Below are 22,798 nucleotides of genomic sequence, written 5' to 3' on the forward strand. Positions count from 1 at the left end.
GATTCATTTTATTGCACTAGGATCTAAATGTTCTAGGATTTTCACCCCAAGCCTACTCGCCTCGGGAGACATTACAAGAAGCCTAAAGCCCCTGACAACCTAGCCATGCTTTAGCGAAAGTTCTACTAGGGCACTCTAATGCTATGTCAGACAAAAACAACCGATAACAGGGTGGATACTCGTGTGTAAGGGAAAGCTGGATCCTTCAGTCACAGATAAAGATTTTGTGAAGCCAATTACACCCAAACTTATTTTTAAGCCTTCATAATCAGTGAAAAATTGCAAATTAAATTTAAAAAGCAAAGCGACAACCCAATGACAAATCCATTTGGCACAGTGAAACTGAATTGCTAAACTTTCTCTTTCGGTTGATGAAACGCAACGTGGTGAGACTGAGCATTTCTTAGGAACGTCTGCGCCGTTCAGGCTGAACTGGGAGACAAACAAACAAATGCGTCTTATCTAACACCTGTGTGTTTATTCCTAAGAGCATCTGGATTGGGGAAACGCTACGTCCATCCGGCTGTCTCCTCCGTGCTATAAATACATGCTGATTTTTAATCTGCTTTTCGCTCTGCTGCAGCTGCACCTTCGGGCTATAGTGAAGAAAGAACAGCTCGGCTCTGAATAGTGATTCATATCCAAGGCTCCAGAGTGGTGACAATGGCCAAACACCACACACACACATTCACACACATGCTTTTCTCCCGCCTCCAGACTCGACGTGTTCACGCGTTCCTCCCCTCGGGTGCACGCTCATTACTTTTAATCTGTGTTTGCAGTTCTGAAGTGAACACATGCTAATTTGCTAATTGCAAGTGAAATAAGAAAAGGCACAGGAAATGCACTCAAGTGGAAAAAGTCAGGGCACTGGGGAGGGCCGAGGGCACTGAGCTGCATGTGAGTACTCAAGGGCAGAGCTGGGTATGTGGGTGGGTGGCTGAACAGTACACATGAAAGACAACAGTGAATTTTGCATTTGTTTACAAGCAGGGTGCACCTGGAGCCGGAAAAGGGGGCTTTTATGTGGAGGGTATCTGGAGGCAAGGAAAGTGAGAGAGAGAGAGTGCGAGAGAGAAAGTATGAGAGAGGTCAAAGACTGGCCGTGTCATCGGAAGGGAGTCGGGGCTTTCGCTGCTTACTTCCACCTTTCGCTCTCGGCTTTATGGCCCCCAGACGTCACTAAATATTTTATAGGGTGTGTTCTGCGTTGGAAATGAGCGGCATTATTTATGGAAAGGCCTGCAGAGCTCTGTCACGAGGCCACACGATATATGGGACGCAGCTCCAATCCAAAAAAAAAAAAGGGAAAGTGCTCACCCGCCGCTGCTCCACCGAGACGGCAACACTCAGAGAAGTGTAAATAATGCAGCGGGTATTATTGGAGAGCGCATCGTGAGGCTGGGGTATATACATACCAAAGTTTGCATACAAAGACTGATCTGAGTTGTGACTGAAGTGCTGAGACTGGGAAGAGGAGATAAGTTGGGATTAACAGAGGTGGGCTAAGCATGGGTTGCGCAGCATTGCCAATTTGAGGAGACTGATTTGTATTCAACACCATGGGGGCATTCGTGCCCGTCTGCTCGTTGACCTCCAGTGTCAGGGGCTCTTGGATGCGCGTGAGTGTCAGCGTCCGCCCTCTCTCCAGCACTCTGGAGGGACAGCGCCAAGTCCCTCCTTCCTCATTAACGCACAATCAATCCATCAAGTCAAGCAGAGTGAAGGGCTTACGGACGAACGGACCCGATTTCCATTAGATAAAAGGTTAAATGAAATTATTCTAAATTGCACTTACCTTAAAGGACATGGCACTTATGCCAGTATTTAATGTTTTCTTCCACTATTAACATCTACATACAGGAGAAAGCTCATCATTTATGTGAAATAAATCTTAGGTCCGATCACCCACGGTATAAACATATGGCAAAAATGCAAAAAAAAAGAGCAAATAAATCAATACTGGTTTTGTTTAACGAAAATAAAATTTATCGTGTATAAGAATAAAAATATTCTTAAAGATTCATAAAGATGTTACAGTGTTTTTATCAGGGAACACTCGGGAATGATTACAGTGTTTTTATCCGGTAACACTCGGGAATGATTACAGTGTTTTTATCCGGTAACACTCAGGAATGATTACAGTGTTTTTATCCGCTAACACTCGGGAATGATTACAGTGTTTTTATCCGGTAACACTCGGGAATGATTACAGTGTTTTTATTCGGCAACATTCGGGAATGATTACAGCGTTTTTATCCGGTAACACTCTGGAATGATTACAGTGTTTTTATCCGGTAACATTTGGGAATGATTACAGCGTTTTTATCCGGTAACATTCGGGAATGATTACAGCGTTTTTATCCGGTAACATTCGGGAATGATTACAGTGTTTTTATCCGGTAACACTCTGGAATGATTACAGTGTTTTTATCCGGTAACATTCGGGAATGATTACAGTGTTTTTACCCGGTAACACTCGGAAAAAGGTAAAGGTGCACGTATTTGTCACTGTACAGTGTACACTGTACAGCAAAATGTTTCCTCCGCATTTAACCCATCTGGTAGTGAACACACACTCACACACACACACACACACACACACATATGTGTTAGGGGCAGTGAGTACACACACACACCCAGAGCGGTGGGCAGCCAACTCCAGCACCCGGGGAGCAGAGAGGGTAAAGGGCCTTGCTCAAGGGCCCAACAATGGCAGCTTGCCGAGCCCGGGAATCGAACCCACAACCCTGTTATCAATATCCCGGCGCTCTAACCGCTGAGCCACCATTACAGTGTTATTATCCGGTAACACTCGGGAATGATTACAGTGTTTTTATCTGGTAACACTCAGGAATGATTACAGTGTTTTTATCCGGTAACACTCAGGAATGATTACAGTGTTTTTATCTGGTAACACTCGGAAATGATAACAGTGTTTTTTATCCGGTAACACTCGGGAATGATTACAGTGTTTTTCTCTGGTAACACTCGGAAATGATTACAATGTTTATTTTTCACCCTAACCGTCACATACTTATTAATGATCACCAAAGAACAACTTAAAATACTCAGTACATTCAAGCTTGAGAAAATGGGTTGGGTTTGGGCTTCAACAACTTCATGCCCTTGCAGACTTATATTTGGCATTTCTATTAGCGATGCGATATGTATGTGGTATTGCAATCGGCCCTGAATTTTCATATCCGTGCAACCTAAAACACAACAAAACAAAAAATATATAATAATAACAAGATGAAACAATGCTAAGTTCAGCAGCAATCTTTTTATATATATAGCACCTTTCATAACCTTAATGTTAACTGAACCTTTCAGGCATTGTGCACACAGATGGGACCTCATCAGATTTTCAGAATCTCCATCTGCAGTGTGGCTTTAGTCTAAGAAAAGGATACCATTCAGTAGGGACAGGGTAAGGTCATAAAATCATGCTAAAGACCATCCCTTCATTTTCATGAAATACAAATGGTGTAAGAAATGAAAATATCTTCCTGGATGCTTACCAGACAGGAAGAGGGCTTTGTCCACAGTGTGCTCCTCAGCAAAGCGAATGTGACAGAAGTTTTTCTTGCTCATGCGGATGGCGCTGATGGTGCCGCACTGCTCAAAGACCTCCATGATGAGCTGCTCGGTGGCGTTCTCGGGCAAACCCCCCACGAACACCGTCTTACAGCCAGGGGGTCTTTCTCGTGTGGCTGGAGGGGGCAGGTCTGTAGAGCAAGAACAGGAAGACGGGATTTATTTACAAGTTGCTAAATAAAAAACGCTATAAAAACACTATTAAACTAATTATGCTCATTTAAAACAACCACAGTGGGGTTTGTTTTTGACTAGACACAAGGATGAGAGGAGAATAATAAAAAATGAAACCAATCGAGTGCTATTACAAAAAGATTCAAAAAGGGCAAATTAATTAAACAAAGCCTTGAAAATCTGTATTAGATTGATTGGTCTTTTCTTAAAGATCAAACTGATCAAAGCAGCAGGTATACAAGGATCAAGGTGCGACGAAGAGCATATTTAATTAAAAACAACAACAAAAACAACATGGAAAACAACACCAATCCTTGTCAGTCCTTTGCAGCTCCCTGGTTCACCCTAATTTGGTACATGGTTACTAACTCCTGAAGGTTTACTGCACTAATAAAGCCAAAACCCAGGGTTTCAATTCAGAGAAACCAAATTAGCTGAGACCACCGGTCTAGAGGTGAGTAATCAATGGAGGGTAAGATGTGCTACTTGAGCTTATGTGTTTGTGTGTGTGTGTGTGTGTGTGTGTGTGTGTGTGTGTGTGTGTGTGTGTGTGTGTGTGTAGACCAGCACAATGCTGTCCAGCTGAAAGCTGCCTGGCTCCTAGTTTAATGAGCTGATCGCAGTTCCCTACAATAAGCAGCAGTTGCCGGGAATGGTCCTGAGGGACCTGAGCACTGAAGAGTTAAGTGTTCTAAAACCTGATTTAACTCTTGGAGGGGTTTATAATTAGCTCACAACTACAACAGGTGCAGGGTCTCTCAGGACTGGGATAGAGAACTGCTGTGTGAAAGCTGCAAACGCTAGAAGTGAATATACTGTGTGTGAAAGCACACTATGGCACTGATGGCATTTGGCTGATGCTCATATCCAGACTTACATCTGAACCATGTTACACAGGTAGGAGAATGTAGAGTTAGGAGTCCTGCCCACGGACTTGTGTTGATGTAGTGCGGTGGGCTTGCCCAGCCAGAGGATCAAACCCTGATTATGGGCTACTGCAGTGCTAACTAGATAAGTGCATTTTCACGGAGGACAGACAGATCCCACTTACAGACAGATGCTAGGCTGCTGCTATGCGGCCACTAGGGAGAAAGTGTTTTAGACAAGTGGTTGCTCTGTAAACACATATGTACGTCTGAGTACGTCAAGGGTTGCACACAAACCCCAATCACAATCAGATAGAAAAATATGCAATTAAAACGACCTAAGGCAGGGCTTGCAGTGTGTTCCTGGCAACCAGTGATCTACCAAAACTGCTCCAAAAAGGGCAACTGCTGAACCAGCGACAGAGTCATTAACACCTCATTAATGTGATCCATGGAGGCCTCACCTCACAACTTAGAAGGAAACTTGAAGGAACACTTAAAGGAAAAAAAGTGCCAGACACCATAGGACACCTTCAGAGGTCTTGTGAAGCCACAAGGTCAGAGCTGTGTTGGCAGCATGAATGGAACCTACACAATATCAGGAGGCTGGTGGTTTTAATGTTATGGCTGGCAGGCCGAATCACAATCAAAAAGAACAATCTGCAGTTAAAAAAGTACTGTGGCCATATCTCCAAAACCGGGGGATGTGATATGTAGCAAAAATCTGTCTGAAAAGTAACAATTAAAAAAGAAGCAGAATAAAATAAATGGAACAGCAAAACAGATAGCGGTTACTAAATGTGCCCTGCTGGGGTTACAGTGTGTGTCTGTCTGGGGGTCCTCGGAGGGACAATGGCCTCGGAGGGACAGCGTAAGGCCTAAATGCTTGGCTCCAGGCCAATCGCTGAAAATAGATGAGTTTCTGTGGTCCACACACAGAAGGCCACGCACTGGGTTAACGTCCGCCATCCATCATCAACCAGATTAGTCTAATTCCAGTTTATTGCTGCATCTCTCTTAATGATGAAGCCCCTGCCTACCTGACACGCTGCCTAAGGTCAGTTGCTGCCTGTTATCTCCCAACATGAAACTGGGTGGTAAACACAGCCATAGCTTTATCAAAGGGCAGCTTCACCAGGCATTTGACCAAATGCCAACTCTTCACCTATTAATATTATGAAGCCTGGGAACTAGACTATACAGACCCGCGGTGTGATAAAAGGAAAGGTCAGATTCCGATTGTGGATTTAATGTGAAAGGGTGTGATATTTCTACTTCACGCTGCCTAGAAATTATTTGTTAACAAGACAGTCTATTCTGTTGGCTCAATAGCAACACTTGGCAACACTTATGCAAGCTATAAAATTCTCAATACCATCAAACACACTGAAGTGAAGTGATGGCATTGATTATCTGGTGGAATAGATTAGACAGCAAGTGAACAGTCAGGGATCTGCATTAGGATCTGAGCTACTTTAACAAAATCTAAACTGGGATGGCTAGATGACTGGGTCAGAACATGTTCAAAACAACAGGCAGGTCTTGCAGTGTGTTCCTGGAATGCAGTGATCTTCCAAAATGCAGTGTCCTGTTCCAGTAAAGGGCAACTGGTGAACCAGCGACAGAGTCATGGAGCAACAAGGTTCACTGGTGTGATCCATAGAGGCCTCACCTCACAACTTACTGGACTTAAAGGAAACCACAGGACACATTCAGAGGTTCTTGAGCTGTTTGGTAGCATAAAGGGAACCTACACAATATTAAGAGGCAGATTTCTATCAGTTTTAATGTTATGGCTGGTAGATGTGTACATATGATGACCGTTATCTGGTATAATTTAAATGAAGTCTTTATTGACATGATGGATACATTATATAAGGTGCAATAGTTACAGTATGCCAATCATGTAGTCTTTTTAGACTTGCACAAGACAACCTAAGACCGACTGACCATTTCCTTTTACTGCTGATTATATAATGCAGATCATAACGTAGAAATCTATAACATTTTTCAGTAGCTTATATTTTCCAACCAATAACATTTTACTGAGCAGTAGCAGGGGGTCCATGAGCCAAATCAGCATGAGCCAGTAAACTCTTAGCGAGTGTAAAGCCAGGTTCATGAGCAGCTTTGCATCTAAAAAGCCTATAACAATACCACAAAGAGGCTTTTAAACAACCTCTTTATTGAGCCGCTGATACAGTTTCCCACAAACGCAACTGCTTTTCAGGAGCGCTATCTGCGTTGGTTCTTGTACGTGAGCACAGCCTGATAAGACTGAGCGCGTAAACGTATTCTTTCATTTCCGTGAGACTTCCATGACCCAGCAGGTGGTCTGGTTCAATGCACAGCGGTTTAAAAATGATACATTGTGCTACAACACATACATACAGCGGGGCTTTTCAGGGTGGTGAGGGAGTGGAGTGATGAGAATGTCTTCAGAAGTTAACGTCTTCCTTACGTGGCCAAGAAATCAAAACCTATTATTTCACCACTCACAATTGGTGCTGGAACGCACAGAGATGCTCGTCCACCGGGTTAACGATAATCAGTGCAAATGAAGACACAGCCCCAGGAGTCTCAGACACAGAATACAGAGCACACACAACACATACACACAGGCTTGTTTTAATACAGTATGTGGAGGTCCTACATTAGCGCTCATATAATCCCCCAAGCCAAAACATTATGACCAGATGAAACTCTGATTGTCTTGTAACAATACAATAGATTTATTAAATGTTAACTGAGCAGCTGGCTCTTGCAGTCGACATGAGGTGGCACAGGCGTGAAGATCATAAGAATTCGCTATGGGCAGATGGCTGGGTCAGAGCATCCTCAAAACAAGTTGGGTTGCTCCTGGGCAGAAGTGATTAATAGCTACCGACGAGAACCAGCATCAGGGTGCTGGGCGCCCAAGACATGACAACGGCAATCAAGACTCTGGTCCAAACCAACAGAAAGACTACTGTGGCACAAGTCGGGGCTGTGTAGCTGCAGACTAGTCAGAATGCCCATGCTAACCCTTTTCCACCAACAGAAACAACTACAATGGGTACATGAGCTTCAGAACTGGATCTTGGAGCAATGGAAGAAGGTCGCCTGGTCCGATGACTTCTGTTTTCTTGTATATCACATGGGCAGTCAGTTATATGTGTGCTGTTTACCCATAGGATGTGCTAGAACAAGGGTTCTGATCTCAACTTACAGAACCAGACACCACAGGGCACTTTCCGAGGTCTTGCATGGTCCATGCCTCCATGGATCAGAGCTGTTTTGGAAACACATGGACAACCGACAGCATAGTAGACAAGCAGTAATAGTGCTTACTGGTGTATTTAATCATCCATCATCAATCGACTTTAGTATCTGCCCTTACTAAGGCTCTTGAGTCTGAGTGCAATCAAATTCTCACAGCAAAGGCTTGAACATCTTGAGGAATAGAAGCTGCTATTATATCAAAGAAGAGGACTATCTCTACGTAACTGCGAATTCTCTAAACTCACTAAACATAACCCTTTGTTCAACACCACTGAAGTGGCTTTGCACTTCACAATGAGAGAACATTTCCACCCCTAAAAAGTATGAAAACAAATACACCCACCCACACACATATTCTAGACCCCCCCAGTACACAAAGAGACCTCAGACCTCCTCCACACGCACAAACAAGTAAACAATCATCCATATTTTGAAGCAGGGACATGACAGCTAGCTTGGCGATGACAGCCAGCATGCCGTGAGAAGAGAAGAGTGAGAAACAGGAGTGTGACGTGAGAGCAGCATATCTGACAGGGTGAGCCAACAGACGTGCTTTCTAGAAGACACACATATACACAAACAAACACACAAACACACACACTGCACTCTGAAGTCCTGCTTTTATTTACTCACACGTAGCACAAAGTAAATACTCCATCAACAGCTCGTATGAAACCTTCCTTCCTCAGAGCTGAGCTACAGTGAGAGCAGGGCAGAAGATGATGGTGATGAAGAGTGCAGAGCTCACCTGTGCTACAGCTGCACATCCCAACAAGCCCAGTTGTGGCCCTAGAGCACCTCTGTCATGCTCCACTCCAAGCCCTGTACAATCGGTCACTCACTCACAGGAAGTGTGAGAGGAACTGGCAAGTGTGTTTGTAGTTGCCAAAAGCGTGCTTTTATTCAATCATGATGTCAGGGATGATGTAGGGTATCAAACTTCTAGTACTGAGATGATAGCTACTCATAAACCCTTAATAAAGCCATGCAGTAGCAATGCCAAGTGATCCTAGTTCAATGTTTGACCGAGTCGTTCTTTTAAAATGCTTCTTCCTAACAATCAAGAAGCACTTGGCACACTGAGGCACACCGATAATCAATTTCACCCTTCATCCTTGTATAAATAAAGAGGACAGGAATAAACCCTCATTATTGAGCATCTCGTCCAGTAGATAACAGAACTGGACGTTCAATGAACTGAAATGTGCAGATTAAAAACTGTTTTTTTTTTTAAATTTTAATAACCCTAGTCCACAGATCCAACATTTCCCAAGCAACACAACTATTATATATTCTTAAAACAAGGGTTCTTCAGTTAAGGCAATGATTCTATAGTGTCTCCGTCATACCAAAATTTGTCTCAAAAAACAGGAACTTTACAGAAGGATGAACAAAACGTCTTAACTTTCAATGGAAGACAATGTAAATAGATTGTAGTCAAGTCCATGTCCATTTATTATTAAATTATGACAATAAAATGTTTTCTTTTTGCCTGGTTAAAAGGTTCTGTGGACTGGTGCGTTATGTAAATGCTTCTATATAAAATCTGGTAAAAATAGAATAGAAAATAGAAATTGTTCTACATAGCTACTGGCGTAGCGTAGTGGATAACACTGCCTTCCCTGTGACAGACAAGTCCTTTCCCAGCAATTTCCCACATGGCTATATAATACATATCACAATACAGGGGTTACAATTTATTATTTTGTGATATATTGTGATACTGTGAGCAAGGTGATATTTTGCAACTTTTTTTAAAATCACATTTTAGGAAAACAGCATATATGAGCCTCAGTTAGCTGGAAGTTCCTGGCTACATATTGATGTCCATGGACCATTGGTTCTTTGGTCATTTGGATGGATTATTGTTGAGCCTTACTAAGATAAGATAAGATAAGATAATCCTTTATTAGTCCCGCAGTGGGGAAATTCTCTGCCTTTAACCTAATCAGATAATCGATTGTTTAATAAACGCAATAAGTTTTGCCACTCAGTCTGAATAAAGGGGTCGTGTTCCAACGGGAATGTGACGTCAATGCTTTCCCTCTATAAGATTATCCTTTGACAAGACTCCTGACACTACATTCGCCTACCTGTGTAACATGATTCAGAGGCAAGTCTTTCTGGATAAGTCAGCCAAATGCCATAAATGTAAACGTAAAAGGGTTCCACTATTGTCACAGAGCCCTTTTTCAGCACAATATGGAAGCCTTTTTGCTTGGAATGCAATGGTAGCAGCTGTAACTGACAAGCCAAACCAGAACCAGAAGGTAAATAAAACAATGCTGTATTCGAATGAATTTACAGATGCCTGAATAAACTGTGCTTATTATGTAAAGGACTTAATTGACAATGATTGTGTAAAAAAGTGTTGTAAATGGTGTAAAAAAAGATGTTACTATAAAGTAAAATCTGGTGCAGTCATCCATCTAGCCATCTATACTCACCCACCTACAGTCTGAGTGGAAGTGCCAAGTATTTGTGTGTGTGTGTGTGAGTGTGTGTGTGTGTTTAAGAGGCTATGCATGTTATGAAAGTTTGGCCCTCACTCTCACGCATGAGAAAAGCATCAGCAGGGAAACAGTAGGTAAGTGGTGCTGTCTGCAGGAAAGCCAGTGATCACTCAGTGCCACTGCTGCTACCTGCTGTGTATTGTCCTTCTTTAGCACAGGAAGCGGAACGTTATCTCCAGCGAGACCTCTGAAGCCTGCAGTGATCACAAACACCTATAACAGGCTTTTCCTCAGGGGGGCGGCGCGGCAGGAACCGCCACTCCCTGCCCATTTCTGTCATTTTATCGCCCTTTCTGGTGCAGTTCTGTCATCAGCCTCATGCCTCCACCTGAACCCTGCAGCTGGGCTATTCTGAGACCTCACCTTCCAGCACACAGTCTGAGTTGCATATTGCTAGCATGCTACATCAGTAAGGTTACAGGCCAGCACAGGAACAGTGTACACTACACTCAGGGTAGAGTAATAAGGCCAAAAATCTCACATAACGTTCTTTCACATAATTTAAGCATCAAGAATTATCCTCATTCATTCGGAAGTGTTAAACGTGAAGTCTAAATGGTATTTTGGGCACTAGAAACTAAATAAATTCAGTAATTTAATTAAAAAAAAAATAATAATAATAAAATAAAAAAGAAATATATATATATATATATATATATATATATATATATATATATATATATATATATATATAATTTTAATAATTAGAAATACATTTTTAATAATTAGAAATTAAAATCTTTTTTTGCTAAGATTTACACAGGTTTGTGCTGTTACAAGTGAACAGCCAGACTCCCTCCTTGTCTGATAAGTAAAAAGTGCTATTGTTTTGTCTTATTTTGAGGTTATTCTAAAAAACCTGTAATCATTAGGGCACACACTCATTTTTTAAAACATTTGAAAAATAATGTATACATTTTCTGGGATGTATAATAACTTTTCAGCAATTCAGAAATATACGTTTTCTGATACAAAATGTGTCAGTTTGGCCTCTTTCCCGGATATGAGGACATACTGCCCTTTAATTTAAAATTTACTGAAGTGCTATATCAAAAAGCATTACTTTCTCATTTTCATATCTTACAGTGTTGATACAGATGCATAAACAATAATGAAATGCAGAAATTAGAACTAATTCCACCTAGAACAGCATTATGCAAAAATATATTAATTCCTAAAAGGTTAGAAATGCAGTAAAATGAGTAAAATACAGGTATTTAACTGCAAGAGCTCAGCATCATCTTAACATTCTTATTGATCTTCAAGAGTTCAAAAAATTAACAGCTGCAATCGAAATGATTTAACCATCACTGTAAACTGGGTTGATTAGCAAAAATTTACAAACTTTCAGCTGTGTGCAATAAACCAATCAAACAAGAACAATTTCAATAGCTCAATAAAACTATTATAAAAAATATAATACATGTTTTTCCAAATTCAACACAAAATCCCACTCTTTTAATGACTACTGCAGTCCCAGCATGATTCATCCCTTGAATAGAATGCCTCATAAGAGCACGCATTTGCAAATCAGGTGTTGTCTCAACTGATGCAACTAATCAAGGGCTGACTGTGAGGTTTGACAGCATGTTAGAAGTCAAGAAAGCTATGGATCAATGAAGCATCACCTGAAAAAAAAAAACCTGTCCACAGTGAAGCACAGCAGTGGCTCAGTGATGCTCTGAGGCTGATTTGCTTCCTATGGCACTGGAAACTCTTTGTGGAGGGCAACATGGGTTCAATCAAGGACAATAATCCCAAGCATACCGCAAAGTCCACCAAGGCTTGTTTTCAAGACCTGGAAGATTCTGGAGTGGTCGTCATAATTGTCTGATCTGAACCCCACAGTAAATCTTTGATGGGGAAGCGGTGGTTGAAGCACGCAAACCCAAGAACATTAGTGATCTGGAAACCATTAGCCATGTGTTTGGACATGGCATGAGCATTTGTGTGGAACTATTTAAATTGTTCTTGTGTGATTGGTTGATTGCAAACAGCTGAATGTTGAATCATTTAGACTGTAAGTGTTTGATTTCCACATTGCGCATATCTACTACATCTGTTGTACTGCTTATTATGAAGACCTGTAATCATGAGGGCACATATTAATCAAGTACCATCATTTTAATTTAGTCTTACACTGCAAATACACATAATTACACATAATACGTATCATTTATTCAAAATATTGTTATTACGCAAAGTATAAAAAGCTTATATGTGCACTGTGCGTTGTATTTTATTTGGAGGTGATGGGAAAGGCCAGATGGCAGCACTTTGAGCACAGAGGCTGTTAGAGACAGATACAGAATGACACACTCCCTTAGCTGCAAGCAAGAGAGTCAGAGAAAAAGAAAGAGACAAGACATGGGACAGAACAAGGGAGTGAGAAAGAGGCCCATGCTGGACAGAAAGGTCATTTTGAGGCACGGAAGCAGGGCAGGCTGTGGGTCAGAAACTTGTGAAAGGCAGCATATGCAGCCTGCCCTGACGATGACAGGACACCGAGACGGACACTGAGTCAGTGGATCCCTCACACATAGAGCAGCGCAGCTGCAGGTGCCCAGAGGAGGGAGGGGCGCATGATATTAGCCACGCTGACTGTATCCTGCCAGGCCGTGTGCTCCTTCACGAGCCAGATTTCAGGCCACGGGGATCCTCAGCCACTGATTAACATCAGCAGCGTGGAGAGGGATGCCAGTGGGTAGGTGGAAGTGGAGCAGAGGCTGATGGAGGCAGCAGTGAGCAGCAGGGTGGGAGACACTGAGGACTTTAAGCCTAGACAGCTGCAGGTACATTTAGGGTGATTGGGGGGAGGGGACAAACTGTGCCATTTTGCATTTGTGCAAATGTGCCTTGCTGCTTCACACTGCTGTAGCCTGTCGGTCTAATACAGCAGTCTGACAGTCTGCCTTTTTGTGTTTTTATAGTTTTTAACACTAAATAAGAACAATCAACCATTTGAAACACTGGCACAACAATCATTTTTGATTTCTGTGAGTGTATAAACATTGAACTAGACACGATTATTTCCTTGAGACACAGAAACGCAGAACGGTTCCACGGCTTAAGTACTGCCCACTCCGAGGTAGTTGCTAGACTGTTGCAATGTGGTCAATGTCGTGAAAGTGTTTATGCCAGCTGACTGCTATGGTGTTGCTAAGTGGTTGCTATGGAATACTAAATGGTTGCTTTGGTTTGCTTACTGTTTTTCTGCAGGGTTAGTAGGTGGTTGCTATGGTGTGGCTAATTTGTTTGTAAACATAAAAAATCTCATTTACATTTTTTAAATGAATGTAATTTAACTGAAGTACCTTTATAGTAATTATATTTGTATATTTAATGCAGGTAGTGATATGATTCCCATATCATTGTGAATATCAAGTACAGCTGAATGCAGATTTCTTTCAGGTGGCAAAAGCTGTTCCATGAACCACTGATGGTTGAACCTGCTGAAGATGTGAGGGGTCACAGGGGATAGCCACACACTCAAACACACGTTTTATGCTTTCTTTTAGTGAAGAGAGACTCAGTACTAGATGCTTGCTTTATTTGTGCAGGTTAAGTCCAGCTTTTTTATTTTTAAAGGAGAGTGGTCAAGCGGCCTGGTTGGGAAATAAAGATTTGAAATGGAAAACTGAAGATGTGAGGGGTCTTGCAGTAGCAAGAGAGTGCATGTACACACACATGTGTGTGTGTGTACATGCAGTAGCAAGAGAGAAGGTAAAGAAGGAGGAGGGGGGACAAACAAGACTACAGTTACCATAGCAATACACTACAATTCCCAAAATACCAGTGAAACATCACAAGACATCTGTTTGCATGGTTTAAAACAACAAATGTGTGATACATTGTTTTTGGAAAATAGGACCTGAAGTACAGAACGACTGATTAACTCTTAACCTGCAAAATAAATAATACAAATAAATATTATTGGATTCATGTTTACATATATATATATATATATATATATATATATATATATATAGAGAGAGAGAGAGAGAGAGAGAGATAATCAGTCCTTCTGTATAATAGGGGTCCTGTTTTCCAAACAAAACGATTTTAACACACTGAACCGAGGCTTATGTGGAAAAGAACCAACACCAGCAATGATGTTTCACTGGTTTTCTGGGCATACGAACGCTCCTTCATGATGACAAAACACACAAACCACACCTGAATCTAATGAATGTGGATTTGAACATTCTGGTGGGGTACAAACACACAGTGTGGGGTCAGGGACAAATCAGGACCAATCTATTCTCTGCAAGCTTCTGTGTTTCACTGATTAATGAAATGGTTGATCTCACTGAAAATGCAATTAAATTTTAAAATCCTGTGTCAATACTTTGCAAACTGGTTTGTTTTTCAGACCAGCATGGTGCGTATGAAAGCTCTGGAGATAGGACTGATTTACCATTAACAGATTTCTAATGGAACTTTAAAAGTTCCTAAGAGAACTGTCTACTTTTAAGCAAAATCATTTTCTAGACTTAATTAAATTCATCCAATAACCATTAGCCTATATAACATCTGCATTAAAAAGATCAGTCAGGCAGCAAAAGTGGTGCGTAGCAAGTTTTAGAAAGAGGAAAACACAGAGAGAAATAAGTCAGAGTGAAGGAGAGCTGGAACAAGCGAAACACGATGGCAGAAAGAGTAGCTGAGTGACTTCAGTTTCTACCATAAACAGCCGTGGTGCAGGGAGCCCCCTGGGAGTGAGACAGAAGGCTTTTCTAAGCGCTCCTAGCTGCTGAAGAAGAAAGTGCTGCCCTCAACGACTGCTTTTCTTTAAACTACGCTGCTGCCCGTGGGCTTAAAGCAGGCCGCAGCAAAACAAACTCACCACAGCTGGGACTGAGGCTGGTCAAAGTGCACTGGAAGGGACATGTCCCTGGCTAGCCAATGGTCAAGGTCAATATGGAGAACAAGGCGTTTTTTGAGGCAGCCACACACACAACCTTAAGCTGTAAGCTGTTGGATTTTCATGGTATTGTGGGAATTGTAGTGGTTTAGCAGTATTGCTATGGTAACTGTAGTCTTGTTTGTCCCCCCTTGTTTGTTTATTCTTCTTTACCTTTCACTGTTCTTAACTATGATTTTTAAACAGCTGAAAATATTTTACCAAAATCACGGTGGATTGGACCAGAATGATGTGTGATGTGTTTAACACACTACAGACTGTTTTAACTACCTCAGGGAGGCGCTATATGGCATATATGGCAGATGGAACCTATATAGGTATATAGGTTGCACCGTAGTCATAACGAACCTTAAGGTCCAGACTGTGGTGTAAACAGAACCATGACTTTTATGAACCGTTAATCACGGTTTTATAACCCCTAATCATGTGAAAAATGTGCTATGATGCGTAGATTCTTAAGTCTTGTGATGTTTTTTTTTGATAGCATGGTTATTAAAAGTTCCCTTCTTGCACACCTCCCAGGAAAATTCAGGACTCTTTATAATGATAAATGTGCTACTTTGACATGGACTGTGGTAAGAGCTACATGCTCTTGGGCTAAACTTGATAGAACATCCTGACCAGGCCATGTTGGGACTTGTTTCACTTCTAAATTATTATTTAATTTTATTACCTCCCTTCCCAGACTCATCAGATGCATCTTTAACCTCCTTTCCGAAGGCCTCAGAGAGCTCTCTGGATCTCCTCATGGTGATCGAACTCACTCTAACCATGTTCTAATGATCTGCAGCGGACGTGGTGCACATGTTTTACAAATATGTTTAAAAGTAATTTCTTTACTTTAATGTGTTTAGTTATTTAACTCAATCTCTCAATATTGTTCAAATGTTTAAAGATGTTAAAAAAGAGAAATGTTTTTTATGGGGTGTGCTAACTTTTTCACAGGTCTATATGTAAGATTAAACTTGCAAGAGAGGTCTTTTGTGTGGCAATGCATTCCACCATTTTCTTATTACCATACCATCATTTCTTTTAATAGGGACAACATTCATCAAACCAAATGTAACGTGCCAATTTTACCCACCTGGCTAATTTCACCGACAGCCAGGTGTCATTAGCCAGGATTAAAGCATAATCAAAGTGAGAGTGGGCAGAATCCACGCCTGCATCGCATTCATCAGCCGTCTGCCTCCTTCTCAGCCTGCAGTTGGCATATAAAAGCTGAAAGCACTGCTATCTGCAGCCACTCCCAACCTGACCTAGAAAACGAACAGCCATTTCTTCAGCGTTCTCTCCTCTCGCAGCTCGCCACAATAGATGCAGCTCGGCGCGGTGAAAAGGCCCTTTCACTCGCTCATCAGTCAGACCAACGCGACTGAAAGATGCAGCGAGTGTGACACGGCTTCACAACAAAGCTGATGCTACAAAGATGCTCTCCCCGTGCTTATGCAAAGAAAGCAATGGAACGTCTACAAACCACGCTTCTTCAAAGAGTCTCACTTCTTCACATAAACCACTGCAAATGGCTTTGCCTGTGGTTTGAGATATTCGTCTCAACAAATTCTGACAACAGAACGCACATGAGTCTCATCCTTTGACTGGCAGTGAAGTACTCTTCTAAATGTCTGGCTTTATTAAGAGATATGCCTCTTGGAAACAATAACCATTCCTTATTTGCTTATTTGCTCTCGGGAGAAAATGCTTTTACTGACTCGACAAAGAATCAAAGCGCAGCTCTTTTAAAATATCTAAGAAACCCTTTCCTGTACACTATATCTGTGGTGCTGGGGGAAAAGCAGGGGTCACATTTCCTACACGGATCCACGTTTGGTCAAGATGTCAGAGGAAGAATCAGCTAGGGCTGTAGTCAAGACCACATTTGTCGAGCCCAGGACAAGTCCAAGGTGAAAACAAGAGTCTACAGGGGGCAGGAGCCACATCAACACTCCAAATAACAGTCAGAAATGAGCAGTGAAGTTCAGGAGGCAACCCACTGCAGCTGGGTCCTGAAGCCTTGCTCCAAAAAGAAAAACCTTGATTTTAATATGAGAATTCTGGTGAATTCTTAAGCTAAAATACAGGGTTAACTGTATTATATATGCTTATCTAAGGTGACCATTATGTGTGCATCAGTCTAGTGGCTCCGCTGTGCTTGGACCCCGATGTTTTAACGTGCCTTAGAATGTCTCACTGTATTTATCTTGGCATAGTTGAATAACAAGAGTTTAAGACATGGAACTGATCTACCATGAAGTCCAACCACTGTTATCTCTTTGTGCATCACAGGGAAGCATGTAAATGGACAAGATGCTAGGCTACACATTAACCTGGACAACCAGCTACAATCTCTTAAGGTAGCTAACCACACACTTCGCCAAGAACACGCAGAGAGGTCAGCAACACTGCGGTACCGCAAACCTCCCACTTAAAGCACAGCTTATCATTTTTCTACGATCACTCCATAAAAGCACAAAACAAATACCTACAGACAACAGAAAAAACATCAGACGTCCTTTGTGTTCCTGGGCAAAAGCACTAGCATTAGCTTCACAGTGCACAAAAACAAGGTGTGATATTCACTGATCTTGTAAGGGTCAGCATGTTCACCTTGTCACACTTTACACACTTCTTACAGTCTGAGCTAATGAGTGAAAAACACACAGATTCAGAAAAGCCAGCCGTCGATTCCAGCTGTGTGTTCTTATATGTTCAGCACCCAGTCTGAGTGGCAGGGCCCTTGGGTCTGCTCTCTTCCTCTGTTCAAGAGGGCTGAAGGACACACACTGGCTCAGGTAATTAGCTCATCCTCTGACCCTCTCCTTGCAGTATAGCATATTTTACATGCCACAGGGCTTTAGTCTCTACACAAGTTGACCTTTCAATTACAGCCCCTGTTTGACCTCAACACCTCACCCAGACAACCCTTAGCCCTTTTCATTTCTCTCCACCATGTCTCTCTGTGCATGTAGATCAGCAGAGCCCATGGCGGAGTTGAAGGGGAGAAATAAAAGAGAGAGAGAGAGAGAGAGAGAGAGATTTACATAGAGATAGAGGAAAGCACTACTGGAGGAATGTTAACAGAGTCAGAGGTGGATCTCTCGAGCGGCAGCCGTCTAAGCGCTGACCCTAGCATTGGCAGGTCATAGGTTCGATCCCTGGTGATTCTACAACCGTGCTGCCAGGAGTCCTAGAGAGCACAGATGTGCTCACTCTCTCTGGGTGGATACACATACACATCACTCTAGGCTATTTTAGCCAGTGGGGGTGTCTGTTAGCTGTGGCAGTTTAAGAAAATGTGATTGGCTGGGTTCATGTGACTCAGAGGAAGCGCAAACTATTCTTCAGCCTTTCAGCACTGGTGGCATCATGTGATGGTGGAGAAGGGAGGGGGGGCTACCTATTGAAGAAGAGATGAAGAAGAGAAAAGGTAAGAGAGCAACAGGAACAACTGAGGAAGAGTAAACAGCGTTTGACGTAAAGGAAGGGAAGGAAGGGATGGGACGGGAGAGAGGACATCTTCACCTCTATATAAAACCAAAACACTCCAGTAGTCAATCAGTCCAGCCATCTGAATGGCAGGTGGCTTTCTCAACCATCAGATGCAGTGACATACAGCTCTGGGCGAAGCGCATGACCTGTCAGAATCTTAATGTCAAGTCAATACTCCGCAGAGACTGCAGAGTTTTTTCAGGAAGAGCAGAGCAAGTCTGACCAAGAGCTTAATGTCGGACTTTTCCCCTGGTCAGTATTGCTTACGTCAATAGTGTTGTTTAAAATTCATGAGGGCAGAAATAATGCGTATTGATGCATAAACACTAACTCAGCTGTGAGATGTGGGCTATTCTGAAACACGCTGATACTGAAGACTAGAGTTCTGGCTGATACCGTACCAACATCTATTCAAAAGGTTTTGTTTGAAAACTACTGGTTGGTGAGTATCTACTTTTTCATACCATCAAACTGTCTTAAACTACACTGTGTGCAGAATTATTGGGCAAATAAGTATTTTGATCACATCATCCTTTTTATACATGTTGTCCGACTCCAAGCTCTATAGGCTTGAAAGCCAACTACCAATCAAGTAAATCAGGTGAAGTGCATCTCTGTAATGATAAGGGGTGTGGTCTAATGACATCAACACCCTATGAAAGGTGTGCTTAATTATTAGGCAACTTCCTTTCCTTTGGCAAAATGGGTCAGAAGAGAGATTTGACGGACTCTGAAAAATCAAAAATTGTGAGATGTCTTGCAGAGGGATGCAGCCGACTTGAAATTGCCAAACTTTTGAAGCGTGATCACAGAACAATCAAGCGTTTCATGGCAAATAGCCAACAGGGTCGCAAGAAACATGTTGGAAAAAAAAGGCGCAAAATAACTGCCCATGAATTGAGGAAAATCAAGCGTGAAGCTGCCAAGATGCCATTTGCCACCAGTTTTGCCATATTTCAGAGCTGCAACGTTACTGGAGTATCAAAAAGCACAAGGTGTGTGATGCTCAGGGACATGGCCAAGGTAAGGAAGGCTGAAAAACAACCACCTTTGAACAAGAAACATAAGATAAAACATCAAGACTGGGCCAAGAAATATCTTAAGACTGAATTTTCTAAGGTTTTATGGACTGAAACCTCACTTATGAGCGTTTAGACAAGAATGACCCAGATCAAGCGACTGCTGTTGGAAGCACAGAGCGCTTAAATGAAAGGGTTTATGTGGTTTTGGATCTGTAGCCAATTTGCTAAGCCAGCTTTTGTTTAACTAGCTTGACAACAGAACCACAGAGTATCAGACAGCTCAGTGAAGCTGCTGTTGACTAACTGTGATCAACTGTGAGTTGATCACTGATGATGAAAACTCGAGTGACACTCGGGTGTTGGAGTAACAGAAAGGAGAAATGAGCACGATTCTGCCACGCTTCGACCTGAAGCCAGCCAGCTCGGCTCCGAGAAGTTAGCTAGCTAGCTAACAGCCTAAATCGCACACGTTTAAAGGACAGCACCATGTAGAGTGAGTTGTCTGTTTTGAGGCACATCTTGCAGACTGGTTGATCCAGGTTTGCTTGCTTTCCTTTTTGTTCAAACTTGACGTTGCTAAACTTGCAATTACGGTGGCCTGTATTTTCCCCCCACCTGTTTTCAAAGCATGATATCACCAGAGAGCTTCGCCTCCACCCTGTGACCATCTTAAATGCACATGAATAAGTAAGTTATTTTGGTTGTGTACTAGATTGTCAATACAGCCCTAGTTGGGAGTATTAAATATTAGATATAGTACATAGTACAGATGACATACAAATGAACCTGGACAAGAATGACAAAGACTATCCTTGTATACACAGTACTTCATATAAAAAATCCCCTTTCACTGTCATACTATGCTTGTTAGAGTGGTGTTCATATTTACTGCCTTGGACACCACCTTTATCATCATGTTCACCCCAACCCTCTCAGCTCTCTCTCTGCCTCATTGCTCAGATAAGCTGCCTTGCTCACTCATTTCTGAAACATAGTGTTACTTGAACTGTTCATCTGCATCAACTACAACTGTAATTTCAAATGAACATTATTAATAATGGCTATTTCTAAATTTACCTCTCTATCAAGACATTTGTTCAGCTTCTCCATCCATGAAATGCTGTGTTAAATCACAGTATTTCACATTCTACATGCACTACACACACCAGACTATCTGTGTTTCCAGTCTCACACTCTTTACTAATCTGACAATGTTACATTATTTGTCCAAATGTTTGTTGACACCTCTTCTAATGAATGCATTCATCTTCTTTACGTTGCACCCATTGCTGACATAGATGTGCAAATGCATTCACAAACCTTGTCTAGTCGCTGTAGAGAGGTTCTGCTTATGAAATAGGAGCAGATGAACCTATTGGCACGATGCCTAATGCTAGGCGTGGGTTAGAGGGGTATAAAGTCCACCGGCATTGAGCTATGGAGACGTGGAACAGTGTTCTCGGTGTTCATGTGCACCAACAATGCAAATATCGCCAGGTGTATTTGTCAGGTTTGTTTTTCGACATTCTGAATGTTATATCAATGTGTATATACAAGGTATATTGGTTGGCATCAGATAAATACAGACCTGGACAAAGCTGTTGGCACCCTTGCAGAGCATTGAATGAAAAATTCTTTATCCTTCCAGAAAAGTGATGAAATTATAAGCAACTGTATAGTGGCATGCCTTTGGTATGCCATTGACTAAAGCAAGGAAAGTGCGCAAATGAGATAAATTACAGCTTATTCTGAAACATATATTCACATAAATCAGCCTGGACAGGTCTGCTGGTGTGCCTAGAAAAGATATAAGCAAGCATGTTAAAGGTAAAGGCTATACGAACATCTCTAAACAGCTTGATGTTGCTGTGACTACAGTTGCAAATATTTCCTGAGGGACTGCAGTCAACCTTCCTGAATGCGGCCGCAGGACGAAAATCGCCCCTAACTCGAAGAGAAGGATAGCGTTAATGGTAGACAAAGAGCCAAGGTAAACTTCCAAAGACATTCAAGCTGCTTTGCTGCATCTGACACAGACTGCCATGAATCTTGTCAGGGCACAATAAAATCTGAAGTCCATCAAGGTACTCTGGAGTTAAACATAATGACTGCCCAGAGTCTGAAAGCTCTGTCTCGGCTGCAGGTCATGGGTCCTCCAACAGGATAATGACCCAAAAAACACATAGCTAAAAGCACCCAAGAATGGCTAGGAACAAAACACTGGGATGAACGGGCCTTATCTGAATTCTACCGAACACCTAAGAAAGCACCCTTCTAACCTGAGCGAGCTGGAGCAGTTTGCTTAGGAAGACTGGGCCAAACTACATGTTGACAGGTGCAGATTTTATTATTTAAAATATTCTGTTGAAGCAAATACGAAAAGCTAGGTGATTTTTATTAAACATGACAATTATACTGATCAGTCATAACATTGGCACCACCTGCACCAAGACGATACAGCAGATCCTTTTGAGTCCTGTAAGTTGTGAGGTAAGCCTCTGTGGATCACATCAATGTGCCTTAGGTGCCCATGACCCTGTTGCAGGTTCACCGGTTGTCCATTCTTGAACCACTTTTGGTAGAACCACAGAAAACTCCACAAGTTTACAAGTCATATAGCCATTACATTTGGCCCTTGTTAGAGTGGCTCAGATCCTCATACTTTACCCTCCTTTTTTAATGGAAGGGTACCAACACATTCAGATTATATAGAGATTCTCCAAAGAACCTGTTTCAACCCATCATTACAATGTGGGTACATGCATAACATAAGCCTTGTTGCCCACTCAGTGGGGCAGTGGAGGCTCATTGGTAAGGTTCTTAATGACAATGATGGCTTGATACCCTGGTTTGCAAAGCTGCCACTGTTGGGGCCCTGAGCAAGGCCTTTAAGCCTCTCTACTCCCTGGGTGCTGCAGCGGAGGTTGCCCACCGTTCTAGGCACGTGTG

General features: G+C 42.1%; 1 protein-coding gene across 9 annotated transcripts in view; it reads right to left on the reverse strand.

Moving 5' to 3' along the window:
• Positions 1–22,798, reverse strand: part of enox2 (ecto-NOX disulfide-thiol exchanger 2) — a 278,033-nt gene that overhangs the window by 59,551 nt on the left and 195,684 nt on the right. For all 9 annotated transcript variants that reach the window (XM_072668263.1, XM_072668268.1, XM_072668266.1 and 6 more), the window contains one exon: positions 3,525–3,731. In XM_072668263.1, the coding sequence (XP_072524364.1) occupies positions 3,525–3,731 (207 nt within the window). The remainder of the gene's footprint in view (positions 1–3,524; positions 3,732–22,798) is intronic.

Source organism: Salminus brasiliensis, chromosome 2 (genome assembly GCF_030463535.1).
Source record: "Salminus brasiliensis chromosome 2, fSalBra1.hap2, whole genome shotgun sequence".
Lineage (NCBI taxonomy): Eukaryota > Metazoa > Chordata > Actinopteri > Characiformes > Bryconidae > Salminus > Salminus brasiliensis.